Source organism: Neltuma alba, unplaced genomic scaffold, assembly GCF_004799145.2.
Source record: "Neltuma alba isolate B1F8T4 unplaced genomic scaffold, ASM479914v2 tig00002618_pilon, whole genome shotgun sequence".
NCBI lineage: Eukaryota > Viridiplantae > Streptophyta > Magnoliopsida > Fabales > Fabaceae > Neltuma > Neltuma alba.
The window spans coordinates 52,768-66,425 of NW_021632941.1; the positions used below are offsets into that span (position 1 = coordinate 52,768).

Consider the following 13,658-nt stretch of genomic DNA (forward strand, 5'->3'; position numbering starts at 1 on the left):
ACGAATCTATATTTCAATCCCATTGAAAAAGACGCTCATATTCCCATACGGATGATTTAAAATTTCAAAACTATGAGCCTTTGCTGGTTTTCTTTTTTGAAACAAATCGTTGATCTTTTCTGTTGTTTTTTTTTTTTTACTAAAGTATAAGTATCCTTCCATTAGAGGCAATCATATTCAAAACACTGTCAAGTACTAAATGTAAGCACCTCTCCCAACAAGGATTCAAACCTTAATTCGTTACGTTGTGAAAGACTAACCCCTTTCACTAGACTCAAACCCTGTTGGTTTTTCTGTTGTTTTGGTCTCATTTCATTATTTGTTCCTTTTCAAAGCATATTAACCAAGGAACAAAAAACCGGACCGGATACTAAACCGGTTAAAACACTGGTTTAAGGGTTAGTGGGTTAGATCGGGGTCAGACCGGAATCAAACCGGTGATAATTAAAATAATATAATTTAGTTAAAATTGATAAAAATATTCATATTCTCATTATAAAAAATAATATTTAATTTTTAAATGGACAATCATGTTACAAAATATTTTTGTATATTTTCATTTTTTTTCTTTGTTCTTTCGTGTGACCGAATGGGATCTTCCCTTTTCTTTTTTTCTTTTTTTTTTAATTTGTTTTATCATTTCTTTTCTCTTCCTCTTTCCCCTCTCTCCCACGTGCACTTCCTTTTTGACATTTTCTTCCCTATATCGCGCATCACGGAGTAGTCTCTCCGTCTTCTTTTTGCCTTGGACAGTGAGCAAGCACTAGAATAGGCTATAGCTGTGAGTCTTGCCTCATTGAGCACGCATCATTTGCCCTTCCCTCTCAAATTGCTTCTGCCTTCTTCACTTCTCTTTCACTTCTCTTTCTTTCTCAAGCGGAGAAACAGCAAACTCAAGCACCATTTTTTCTCTGTACGCTTCATCCATTCGTTCTACTCTCTCTATTATATTTTTGCTTATCATCCGGTTTTCTATGGGTATGCTTCAAAATGACACAAACAAAGTTCTATCTTCTTCCACCTTCATGATCTGCTTTATGTCTACCATTTGTCTCTGCAGTATTCATTGTCTCTGCAAACGGTGAGGCGTCCGACGAAAGGTGAGAGCAAGAAAGAAGGGAGAAGAAAACAACCGACCAGCCCAGTAAAACCAGCGATTTGCCCGGTTTTTTCCGGTTCGTTCCGAGTCATTCCGGGTTGATGAAGGGTCGGTTTTTAAGCTAAACCAGACCGGATTTCAGACCGGTTCACCGGTTTTCTAGTTAAACCAGCCGGTCCGGTCCGGTTTTTGTCTCCTTGATATTAACTAATGAGAGTTGGATCTACTTCAAACAAAATCAATCCCTCACAAAATAACGAATCTAGATGTCAATCCCATTGAAAAAGACGCTCATATTTAATACCTAACAATACATCGAATAAGATTACCTCCAATTGGAAGATACCTATACATAGCTAAAAAGAAAAAGCATATTTAAGTTAAACAATATCATTTTACTCATCTTTTATTTCTTGTCAACACTCTTAATCATTTCCTAAATATCAATAGTAACAATGCGATTCTTTTTTCTCTCTCCTCTGGAAAAGAATAGTTGTGGGTATAAAAAATAGGAGAAAATGAAACCTTAAGAAACATCCAAATATTAGATGAAATCAAGAGAATCCCTAGAGTTGAAAAGGCTTTTTAACAGAACAACAATCAACAATAATGCAAATTGAAGATCAACAAAAACATGACAAATGCTACACAAATTAATTAAAACTTTATGTGCAGCCAAGGGAAAGGAAATATAGAATGTTAAATAAAATTAACTAATTAAGAGCCCAAACCTCATATATGGGGAAAAAAATTGCGTTCAAAGAACTACTTCTAATTAAACTCAACAATTCTTAAATTAGATTCAATAACACTAAACACTGGATACTTATATTTTAAAAAAATGTAAAAACCAGAACTTTTCAATGCCAATCATCTATATAGTCTTCCGCAAGAGAATTTACAGCACTATCTTTAATGAGGTCCTAAAAGCCTATTCCATGTTTTATGCTATATTCTATACTATATTCAATCTAACACCGGTCTTTTGGCAGCATGAGGCTCAGAATTCAGAAATGGCGCACAAAATTGGTTGGGACATCATCCCACTGAAAAAGGGAAGGGAGCTAGCTAAATGCTATCTCCTGAAGTACTTGGAGTGTCTTCTGATGAACCTAAAGCAACAGAAAAGCACAAATAAATCATTTCATTCTGCAGTAATTTTGCGGTACTATTATTGTGAAGTCAAAATTTTTAGCTGCAACAATTAGTTCAAGGTGCCAGGCCTTCCACTGCAAATTCCAGCAATGAATATGCCAAAGTTTAAAAACCAAGTGACAATGCCTCCAGTTCCCCATGCAGTAGGTCTATAGCATAAACCATCTATTACTGGTTAAGGTTTAGTTGAAGGCTAACAAATGAAATTAATTGGGGAAAAAAGAATGTAAAAAGTAAAAAAAGAATGAAATTTCTGCAGAAACGTCAGCAAACAATTGGAAGCAGAAATTAAGCAATAGTGGTGATCAATTAAACTGATCTTATTGCAAGCAGAAACCTTTGAGAATGTGATGGGAATAAAGGAATTTACCCATTCTAGATGCTGTGCAGTGATGCCAGATTCAGTTCCAGCGTATATTCCACTCAAGACCTAGCATCACAACAATGTAGGAAGATCAGATTTCAAATACACAAAAACAAGAGAAGATCATTTAAAATTGACATGTAAAGGAGTTAGATTGACTGAGGTTAACTTATTTTGTCAGTTCTCAATTTTTAATCCGCGTAATTAGATCAATACAGTTTAGATATAATAAACTACACAATCGACCCAATCAAAAAAAATTTTCAAAATTGTATAGGCTACATGGAAGTTTCGGTTCTTAACTTCTAAACCACGCCACTCAGTATTGGATTTCATGCAATCATCTACTAGCATGTTTGGCATGGCTTAAATTCCATGAAAACTGACTTTTGAAACCAAGAAGTCAGTTTAGGCCAAAAATATATGTTTGGGATGGCTTTTGGGGAAAATAACTTTGGGGACAAACGTCAAATTGAAGTTGATGCAACTGTTTTTGGCTTCTTTTTTCTCCCCCCAGATTTGAACAATCTAAAACTGAATTTTAAATACATTCAAACAAGTTTCTGCCAAATTAATTTTTTTTTATAAAAGCCTATCCAAACATAAATTGCATTACATCAACTGACTTTTACCCCAACTTCAATTTGCAAAAGTCAGTTAAAATAAAAGTCATTTTTGCAAATGTCAACGCAAACAAGCCCTTACCACATAAATTATGCAAACTGAGAGTGTTCAGATGTCATACAATAGAATCACAGACCACTCAACAGATTGGATTTCACACAAGCAGATATATTTTTAGTTCTTTGGCATGGAAAATGCACATTCAGAGTGCCATGATGGCATACGGTTAGGCATATTTACAGAATTCAACAGAAGCAAAAGAAGGTTCACTGGAAAGGACTAAATCACCCAAAAAAAAAAAAATTAAAACCATGTAATAGACCCACTTACATGATTTTAAACTATAAGGACCAACTTGAAATTGAAAATCTAGTCAATTCTGGAGGCCCGGGGGGGGGGGGGGGGAGGAGCCAATTTAACCAAACTATCAAGGGGTTCAACTTTCCTAAGTATTTTAGGCTATCAAGGACACATTTTGATGTATCATTACCTTAGAGACAGTCTCAAGAAACATGCCTGGGCGTACTGGAAGAAGTTTCCGTCCTGTCACACTTGTCTGGACATCATGATAAGTAAAACATAAGTCATAAAATGGCGGGGGAGAAAAAAAAGACAAATATGATCTATACACAAGGCCTCCCGGATTAATTGATAAACATAAATGCAGACATCCAATTTAACCCACCCCTCCAGCAATTCCACTTGAAGCCTTCTGCCCAGCACCGTCTTCCTCATCAACGTTGTCTGCCCCCTCACCTTTTCCTAGCATCACATTTCTTATCATATCCAGCACAGTTTTCCCAGGTTTTATGGCCACCAATTTGCTTAAGAAATTCACCTGCATTGACAACAGTTGTAAAGATCCTAAGAATGATATAGTATTAATAAAGCAAGCTTTTAGATATCTTCATTACTTCATATGCAATTGAGGTTTCCAAGCCCTTTCACTAACATACCATAAATTCAGATGATAGAAGGCTAGGTATTATTATGTAATATTTCTTGCTGGCGAAAAAAGAAATATTGGGTAACATTTCACTCAATGTTAGAACCATACTGAGATATCAGCATACCTCAGACTGAGGAAGAGTGTACAAACCCCGATCATTTCTTTCATCCAAAATCCCTCCTCCCATCATATCTCGGGCTTCTTCTCTAATCAAAACAAGCCTTGCAAGTAGTTTTCGATCAGGTACAACAGGCCGAGTTTCCATGGTCTGCATATATTGTTTAGCACAAGACAATTAACCAAAGTCGACAACCCTAGTGGCTGCGTGGGACAACACACAGGGAAACATGTCGTTCAATAAAGAGATTCGAAAAAACAATCTATGTAACTATTGCCATGCTTGAGGCTAGATAAGTACTCTTGTTAGAAGACCAAGCATTGGAGTCTATAATATCTTTTAGTAAATAGTTTCAACAAGACATAAACATTCTAGAGCTATTAAATAATGTTAGCCATGTGGCAAGAAAAGTTACACTAGACAGCGATCAAATTACCAATACATGATTTCCTATTATTTAATGTCTACATAAATTTAGTTAAAACCAGCGTCATTATGATCAATTTTGTCAACTTATCCTTTATTTTAATGGATGAAAAATTATTTTAAACTAGAAAAAAGAGAGCAGCATCTAAGAAAGCAAGTCCTGATAAAAGGGGAGCGGAGCCAGAGGAACCTGGAAACATCAGTACAATGAGACCACTTTATATGTCTTTCAATGACAACCCTCAAAAAAATTTTATGGGCAGCGACACTAACAAGGATCCAAACAAGTTCAGCGAACAGAATTTGAATTTGCATGAAGGAGAAAATTTGCATTTTTGTAGAGTTCTAACTCGAATACAGTTAGGCTAATGTGTATTTATCTGAAAACTCAGTTGTTGATAAAGCCCAAGCCAACCCCGCGAAGGGGAATAAAGCTTCTTCTTCTTGTCATTATTGTAGGCTACTCTATTTATATGAAAACTAGAAACATAAAAGACGAATAAGCCATCCCAACAAGCACTATTGGAAAACGTGCAAGAGCTTCAGCTGAGATTTGTTGCAAATATCATTTAATTCAGTCTCTATGTATTTCCCTTTTGTTTTGACACACAGTGCTGTCAAGCTGAGTACAGTGGGAAACACATGAAAATACTTGATGACGCGTGAAAAGAACTCCATAATTGTCATTTAAAGCACAAAACATAACAATGCCCAATTATCCACCAAATATCATTAAGAGATGTGTTCAAATGCTGTGATTATGGTCTTACTCATTTTCTGATTAATCTGGTCTGTCACGTCCCATTTAAGCATGAGTAAATTTATTTATTTCCCATTTTATTTCCATTTTATGCGATTATGATCAGATCAGGTCCTTTATTATGCATTTATTTTGCTTTTTCTATTGTATTTTGCTTCCTGATTTGTTTATTTGGTATGGATTGTCAACAGGTTATTTCCCTTTTCAGGCCCTAGGTTTCACTGCTTCGTGGTTGCTTTATTTCAGGGGCTGAGTGGCAGATTTTTTTCTCTTTGATTCCCTATATAATTTCATCTTCCATCATGAATTAAATAAGAAAATTCAAGGTCATTGGAAAAGAAAAAACAAAAGTCATTGTTTTATGAAATTCTTCGACAAGTTTAAGTGTTCAGGGACTTGAAGCTTAACTCAGTTGATGATAGAATGCAAGAAGCTTTTAATATATACCTCTAGTAAGTCATCAGCTTGATTAGCTATGTCATTTAGATTTGCCTTTGGGATATGAATCTTAGCGTCATTCTCGCCCTTAAATACCCCACCACCAGCTGCAACTCGTCGCAGTAGTTCATATCTGCTTTCTTTTTCGGGAGTTCTACAGAGAAGACCAATCACTTGAACCTAGAAAATGAGAAACATGCACATAACACACACCATAAGGATGGACTCATCCCTTCAATCAGAAATCAATCAGATAATGGCCCAAAGGAGTCTTCTTACATGTGGGGGACATTTCTTTGTTAAATGTGATAACACTGTCTCCTTGATCACTTCCAACAATGTCTTACGCTGAAAGAAAGAAAAAGAAACAATTTATAATGTTAATATCCAAACACAAGTTCATTATCATCTCTCTAACAAATGAATGTGAAAGTCAACAAATAGTAGTATCAATTGAAATAAAAAATCAGAGAAAAGTAAGAAGATCATCCGGAAAACCAAAAAAAAAAAAAAAACACTTGAAGGGATGAGGAACAGCAAGAAGTCTTGAATTTCAGCTCTAGACTCCTTCCGGATGAAAGGATAAATTATAGTGTGCATTTATGATATTACAACCAAATCTTTTAAAGATATTACAACCAAATTAATTATTTTATGACCTTCGACAACCTTCTATGTGAAACCAACTTGGCGAGCTTGCTTGACAACCAATTAGAATGGAATTGAAAAAATTCAGCGTGAAAATGATACCTTTTCATCATGGTCATTCTCAGCAAGTTGGATCATGTAATCTAAAGCCATCATAAAATTTGATTCCATCTCATCAACTCTCTTTCCAATAACTCCCTGTGCAGCCAACTCAACTGCCACTTTCTCAGAAGCTTCATCCATGTTCATGTCTTCCAGCTGAACTCAAACAGATAAAACAAGTGATAAGTAACATTACACATTAGCATTGCACAAACAACATGTAAGACCATATGAAGAATTATGCAGGCAAGGTCAAGAAGACAATTTGCAAAATACGTACAAGTGTGTCAAGGTTCATGAACAACAATACACACTAGAAGCTCACAAACGAAATGTAAAGGCATCAACAAGAATTACGCAAATACAATTCGCAAACTGCAAATAAGCATGCTATGAACTGAAATTAATCACATCGGTTATCTTCACCAGGAAGTGCACATGGATAGCATGCATAGATTCAAAGTTCTGACAAGTAAAAACACTAGACTGTTACCACAATATTAATATTATAAGTAATATAGGTGATTTTCCTATCAATTGTGATAGGAACCAGTGGCTTTTACTAGTTTATTGTTCAGTGAATTATTACGTTTTATGTGTTTTCTGTGTTTTATTATGTGTCTTGTGTTAACTGTTACAAGTGTCGAGTGTTGGCTGCATTATTGTCAGTTTCATATGGATAGGACAAGGTAGTTATTTTCACTTTATGTACCCGGCTATAAATATCATATATGTATTCTGCCAAAAGGGGGAATGAAGTATTATTTAGTGAATTAGGCTATAAATATCATATATGTATTCTGCCAAAAGGGGGAATGAAGTACTATTTAGTGAATTATTTCCTTGTCTCTCTTCTCGACGATTACAGATTCTGGTTCCAGAGTTTCTCTCCTTCTCTACCCCTTCCTCTTTTTCTTCCCCTTTTTCCCCTATCTCTACTTCTATTTTCCAGATTCTCCTACTTCTAGGATTAGATTCTGATTCTAGAGGACCCTCACATTCCTTCTACAATCCTATTCTTTCTTCTACTTATCCTATCTTTTTTAACCTAGTTTCTAACAAATTGACAATAATACAGTGTCATTTTTTCACTCTCCAGACACTTTTGAAATTATTGATCCATACAAAGGCGCTGCAACTTCTGCTCTTGTATTAATGAGCTTTTACCCAAATGAGGTAGAAGCAGATGTGTCATTTTAATTGCCCATTGTTAATTCTAGGGTTTCTTTGAATTTGAAAATTACAACAGAATTCATCAAAGAAATGTTCCAAATAAAAAAAATCTGATTTTGGTTATACGGACACATTATGACTTCAAACAATAATTTAAACTTCCAATTATTCACAAAGACATACTACATGATCAAATGAAAGGGTGAACTCCAGGGTCTAATCATCGAAAATGACTTGATGTCTTTGAATTCAGAGCAAAAAGATAACTCTTTCACCTCATATATCAGAAAATGTTTTCAGTTACTATCTCAAATCAGTACACAGAATCTTTGTTACCGGTAACCTATTCTTAACCTAGACATATATTTTTCATCCCTACTGTTGTCCATATCATTATTGCACTGGTAATATCCATCAATTGACCTAGTCCTAAATTATGAATCGCTGCCCCAAAGGGACATTCACCTATACTCTTTGCAGGTGCCCAACTATGTTAGGTATATCTTTAGTTTTCACATAACCCCTTCAACCAAAATTAGTTTCATTGTCATTGAAGTAGAAAGGAAAGCTTTTCGCCTTCATTCCATTTTATTGCTGATAAATAGTACCGAGTCCCAAAATTTGTATAATCCAAACAAAATACCCAAGGAATTACAAGATTAATTAACATGTCCATAAATTCCAATTTGCCGAATTATCATAGGAGAATATTACTTATCCCTAAAATGAAGACTAAAATGATAACTGATAAGTAAGTTGAAGTCAATGAGCCCGGAAACATGCAAAAAAATGAAGAATTAGATGTTTATAACAGAACATGAACGTTATATTCTCATATGATGTCAACGACAATCAGTGACCTGGTAATAGTACATAAAGGTACATCTATACAATATCACAATGAATCGAGCACTAGATAGATTGTTGCCAAGTACAAGCATGCATTGTCAAATAGTTGGGGGAAAAACCAATTCTAGAAACATAGGACATTTAGCTGGAAGGTATAACAATCACTCCATGCCTATTAACACCCAGTTAACATCAGGGGCCTAATATGATACCGTTGATGTAGCACAGAAGGTCACCGAAATCCCCAAAAGGGCACGGGAAACTATTATAAGCTCAGAAAGACATAACATTATTTCCCTAAAAACACCAACACGATCAAACACATGTTTTTGAGATACACATCAGTTTTGCAAGCTGGAATGAACGAGATATAAAGAATCCACCCCACAACTACTCATTTGCATCTAACGCTCCCCTTAATCCAATGAAGGAGCCAAAAACAAGTTCATTTTTCCTTCACTTAAGAAGAACCCTATTAAATGGAGGAGGCAAAAACTTACAAGGTTAATCATTTCCTGGAGAACAGAGATGACCTGTTCTCCTCCCTTGAGGAGAGCATCACGTTGAGAAGAATCCAACTGGTGGTTCCCTCGTTGTTGGGGTCTCCTGTTTCTGTCTTCTACATCCAATTCCTCTTCTGGGTAGCCGCCACCCACTTCATAACTTGTACTTGACACTAAAAGCTGCGTTCCCCTCTCTGGTTGCCTCAAGTGCAACCGTTGAAAGTGGCATGGCGGAGAGGAAGTTGCGGTTGGAAAAAACTGAGGGAAGAGACTAGAAGAGACACATGAACAAGCCGGGAGGATGAATAATGTGCCCTGGAACATCCCGCTGCCTCCTTCAGTTCATAACTTCTTTGAAAGGATAAGAATATTATGCTTAAAGAACGTGGACGAGGGGAAAAAGGAAGAGAAAAATATTGAAAATAAAATAGAACCTCGCCGTCTGTGGGAATCGAACCACGACCACATGGTTAAAAGCCATGCGCTCTACCGGCTGAGCTAAGACGGCAAGACGGGAAAACGACAAAATGTGAAAGTTATAGCCCATAATTAAAAGAGGAACTCGTGCCAATCCAAGACAACGGATCTGAAAAGACAAGAGAGGGCCTTTAAAGTCCTCACCAAAGAGACTTGCCGCCGTCATCATTGGTGGGTTCATGAGCTATGGTTTGCCGATGGGGAAAAGGAGAAGGCCGAAGGAGTCAATGGGCTTGCAAAGTTACATTTTAATTGGCTGTGTGGAATACTGATTATGAATGCCGATGTGAAGGTTTTTTTATTTAAAAAGAAAAATTATGCCCACATGTCCTGAAAGGCTAGTTAGAGTTTGGTGAATTGAACCAAATTTAAAGCACTACAAATAAAATAAGAGTAAATACATCCAAGAGATAACACAAAGATGTTATGGGCTATTTTATCCTGAGCAATATAAGTACAAAATATATGTTATTTAATTTAACCTGTTAATTTTTCACACTTCCAAGTGTTTGACAATGATGCCCTCTAATTTATAATTTTGTGAGTACTAATTTTTATTTTTTTTTGGAAAACCAAATTTTTTAATTTTTGTAGTCTTAATTCAGTTGTACCTTGATTTTTAAACTTTAACTTAATGCAAGTCTCTAAAATTTGAACACAGTTAAAACTCAATCTCTGAATTTAACTCAATGCAACTAAATCTTTTATAGTTTTAACAATTAAAATTTCAATTCCTAAATTTTATAAAATATATAATTTTATCTTTTAGAATATAGGGACTTATATTTTAAAAAGTTAAAAACTATTAGGGCTTAGCTGCATAAAGTCAAAGTTCAGCCTTCTTTTTAATATTATTTTGGGCCGACCACGTGGCGTTTGATGATGTTTGATTCCAAATTTTTGTGACTTTAAATTGCACACCAGGTTATATATCTCCATGATCGATATCCTATAATATTTTTATACCTTTATATCATTTTGTCTTTATCTTTTAGAGTAATATGTTTAAAATAGCTGGTCAAAAAAATGTTTAAAATATAAAATTACATATTCCCACATCTATGTTTTCCTTTGGTATTAAAAAAAATCTATGTTTTCCTTTAAACAAAAAAAAACTAAATTAGACCCTTTACTTTTGTATAAAATCCAAGTCTCACTGAGTTGATTCTTATTGAAAAGCCTATTACCCCTTGAGCATATATTCTCTAAGTTTCACATTCTTCTGAGTGATTAAAAAAAATTTAGAGAGCTACCCATAATTAGATATGTTAATACTTGAATATCGTTCATTAGTACTAGATATTATATATGGTGATATGAAAAAAGACCAACTATCAGATATTGATTCGAATACTCTTAGCATACCATAAAAGTTTCTAACCATTTGTCATTCATAGAATATTTAATTTAAAAAAGAATATATCACCATTGTTAAATTTAATTCTTCTTGTTGAAATGGGGGCTTTTACTTAAATTAGGTCTATATGCAAAAATTTAAATCACTTTTCTGTGTTATATGTTATGCATATCTATATATTATAAGCGTTAGAATAAAAAAGATAAGTAAGAAAATGTACAAGAAATAAGTGTTGTCAGTTACAAATTATAGGATAAGCGTAGCTATTCTAAAATTATTAAATATTACATTTTAAATTACAGAAAATTATGAATTTATTTTTAAATTATTTTTTCATTTTTCAAATTTATTCCATTTTTATTTTGAGTTATTCTTTTTTTAAATCGATTTTTCATATATTTTTGTTGTTAGTTTTTTTTTAATTTAAAATAGTTGCCCACACACTTCATGGAATCGCTTCAAGGAAGACTCACTTCCTAGAGGTGTTTGGATGGAATCAAAATCATGATTTTAAAAATACTTTTATAGTGTTCAAAGTAAATATATAGAAAAGTTTGTTCTTACAGAAAAATACTTTTAAGAAATACTTTTGAGTACTTCTAAATACTTTTTTTTAATCTCATAGGCTCTTTTACTTCTTCCTATCATCATTCGCAACATGTTGAGGTTGGGAAAATGGACCAGCCGTTCATGGGTTGCATCCTTTTAAAAAAAAAAAAAAACTATAAAGTCCAGTTTGTGACCTCGCCGGGTTTTTAGCCCGCTTAACAAAAATTATAACTTTTTTTCCATATCAAAAAAGAAAAATAAAATGATAAAGCGCTTGAGATATATGAATCACTTTGAGTTTATTTTATCGTAATAATTTTTTAAAAATTTAATTGCTGTGAACTTTTTTCATGTTCTTTTTAACTCGCATGTTACTTTTCAAATAGTTTTTTTTATTTAAAGATGTAAATTGTTTTTTATTTTTTGCATTGAAGCTAAAGATGTAAATTATTTTTAATTTCAAATTAAAATTTTTATTTATATTAAAATCAAATAATACTAGTCAAGAAAAATAAATTTTGAATCGTAATTCTATACTTACTATAAAGCGTGTAGACCATGCTTAGTAAAGTACTCCCTCCGTTCCTTATTATAAGAGACATTTGATGCTTATGGTATGTTCCCATATATAGAGCCGGGAAAACGGGCCGAGCCCGTCGGGCCGGCCCTTTTAGGCCCTGAAATTATGAGGGCCGGACTTGATATTTTTCTTTTAAAATGAAACATAAGCCCTGGAGGGCTGGCCCTGGAGGGCCGAGGGCTTAAAAGGGCCGGCCCTGGAGGGCCACGGGCCGGCCCTTTTAAGCCCTTTTATTTTTTTTTATTTTTTAAATTTTTTTATATAATATTAATGTTATTAATTTTTTACATTGTTAATAATATTTCAAATATTTAGTTATTATTATCATTTTAAAAGTAAATTTAGTTTTAGATAATAATTTATCCAATTAAATTTTTAAAAAATGGGTTAATTTGGACTTTAATAATGATTTGATTTATATTATATGCGTTGATATTTTTAAACTATATATATATTTGATAATAGAATATTTTTATACTTATATAACTTGTGATTCTATAATTTGAATTAGAAATTCATGAGTTTCAACAGCAATGTTTCTCACATTAAAGTAAAATAATAGTTAGATTGCAAAATTTAAAAATAAAATTCTTATAAAGAAGAAAAACTTGATATTTTTGTTACGAAAGAAAAGTATACTTATGAAAAAAAGTAATTAATTATAGTGATGATGAAGTTTCAAAAGATTAATAATAGTGTTTATTTATTGCACAATTGCATTATAGATAAAACTTTTAGATGTTGTTATCTTGTTAATGAATGTTTTAGATGTTCTTAGATGTTGATAAATATTTATATATGATGATATTTTATATGTGACTTAATTTTATTCATATTTATGTCTTTTATTAATAATTTCATTGATTTTTTTTATAAAAAATATGATAAATATAAAAAATAGTATTTTTTCTTAAACGGGCCAAAAGCCCGCGAGCCGGCCCTGACCCTGTAGCTTAAGGGCCGGGCCTAGCAAATTGGGATATTTTTAAAATTTCAGCCCTGAAGGGCCGGCCCTGATTCCCGGCTCTACCCATATATAAGAGACACTTAAAAGTTGTCTCTATTTTTTTGTATTGATTTCCTATTTTACCCCTATTTATTTTGTCTCCAACTCATACTCTCTCTCCCTCCCACTTCTCTTTCTTTTAATAATTTAATTGTTCTCTCTCATACTCTCTCTCCTTATTAATGGGGGTATTGTTGGAAAAAACATTATATTTTTTACACATTAATTGTCCTCAACTAATTTTAACTGTTTTTTTGATCAACGTAATTTGGTTATTTGTCTCTTATAATAAGGAACGGAGGGAGTAATATTTATTTTTATTCATAATAATAGCTTTTAAAATGAAATTAATAGGTTATAGTGATTTCATTTTACATTTATGTTAATTTTCACATATAATAGTTTCTTTTAACAAAAAATGGCTTACATAAATTATTAACCCCGTGATAAGGAAAGTTCAAAATTATAATTTTATCCATTT

The 13,658-nt window shown here is 33.4% G+C and overlaps 1 protein-coding gene and 1 non-coding gene across 2 annotated transcripts; both read right to left on the reverse strand.

The window, feature by feature from the left end:
- Window positions 1-1,925: 1,925 nt before the first annotated feature.
- Window positions 1,926-9,581, reverse strand: LOC114734173 (protein PEP-RELATED DEVELOPMENT ARRESTED 1, chloroplastic-like). The gene is made up of 9 exons (XM_028921727.1): window positions 9,206-9,581; window positions 6,684-6,839; window positions 6,213-6,281; window positions 5,943-6,113; window positions 4,316-4,459; window positions 3,928-4,080; window positions 3,733-3,798; window positions 2,625-2,684; window positions 1,926-2,211 (listed from the first exon to the last, which is right to left on the reverse strand). Exons 1-9 carry the CDS (start codon window positions 9,530-9,532, stop codon window positions 2,164-2,166), a joined length of 1,194 nt encoding a protein of 397 aa, XP_028777560.1. The 5' UTR covers window positions 9,533-9,581; the 3' UTR covers window positions 1,926-2,163.
- A 63-nt stretch (window positions 9,582-9,644) lies between these two features.
- Window positions 9,645-9,716, reverse strand: TRNAK-UUU (transfer RNA lysine (anticodon UUU)). Its single transcript has one exon. It is a non-coding gene; the product is annotated as a tRNA-Lys (tRNA).
- Between the last annotated feature and the right edge of the window lie 3,942 nt (window positions 9,717-13,658).

Excerpts from the sequence above, each read along its gene's own strand:
- LOC114734173 (XM_028921727.1), bottom strand. The coding sequence starts at position 9,532 with ATGTTCCAGGGCACATTATTCATCCTCCCGGCTTGTTCATGTGTCTCT. Across the intron at positions 6,282-6,683 it reads AGAATGACCATGATGAAAAG|CGTAAGACATTGTTGGAAGT; the intron begins GTATCATTTTCA and ends TCTTTCTTTCAG. Across the intron at positions 3,799-3,927 it reads CAAGTGGAATTGCTGGAGGG|ACAAGTGTGACAGGACGGAA; the intron begins GTGGGTTAAATT and ends CATGATGTCCAG.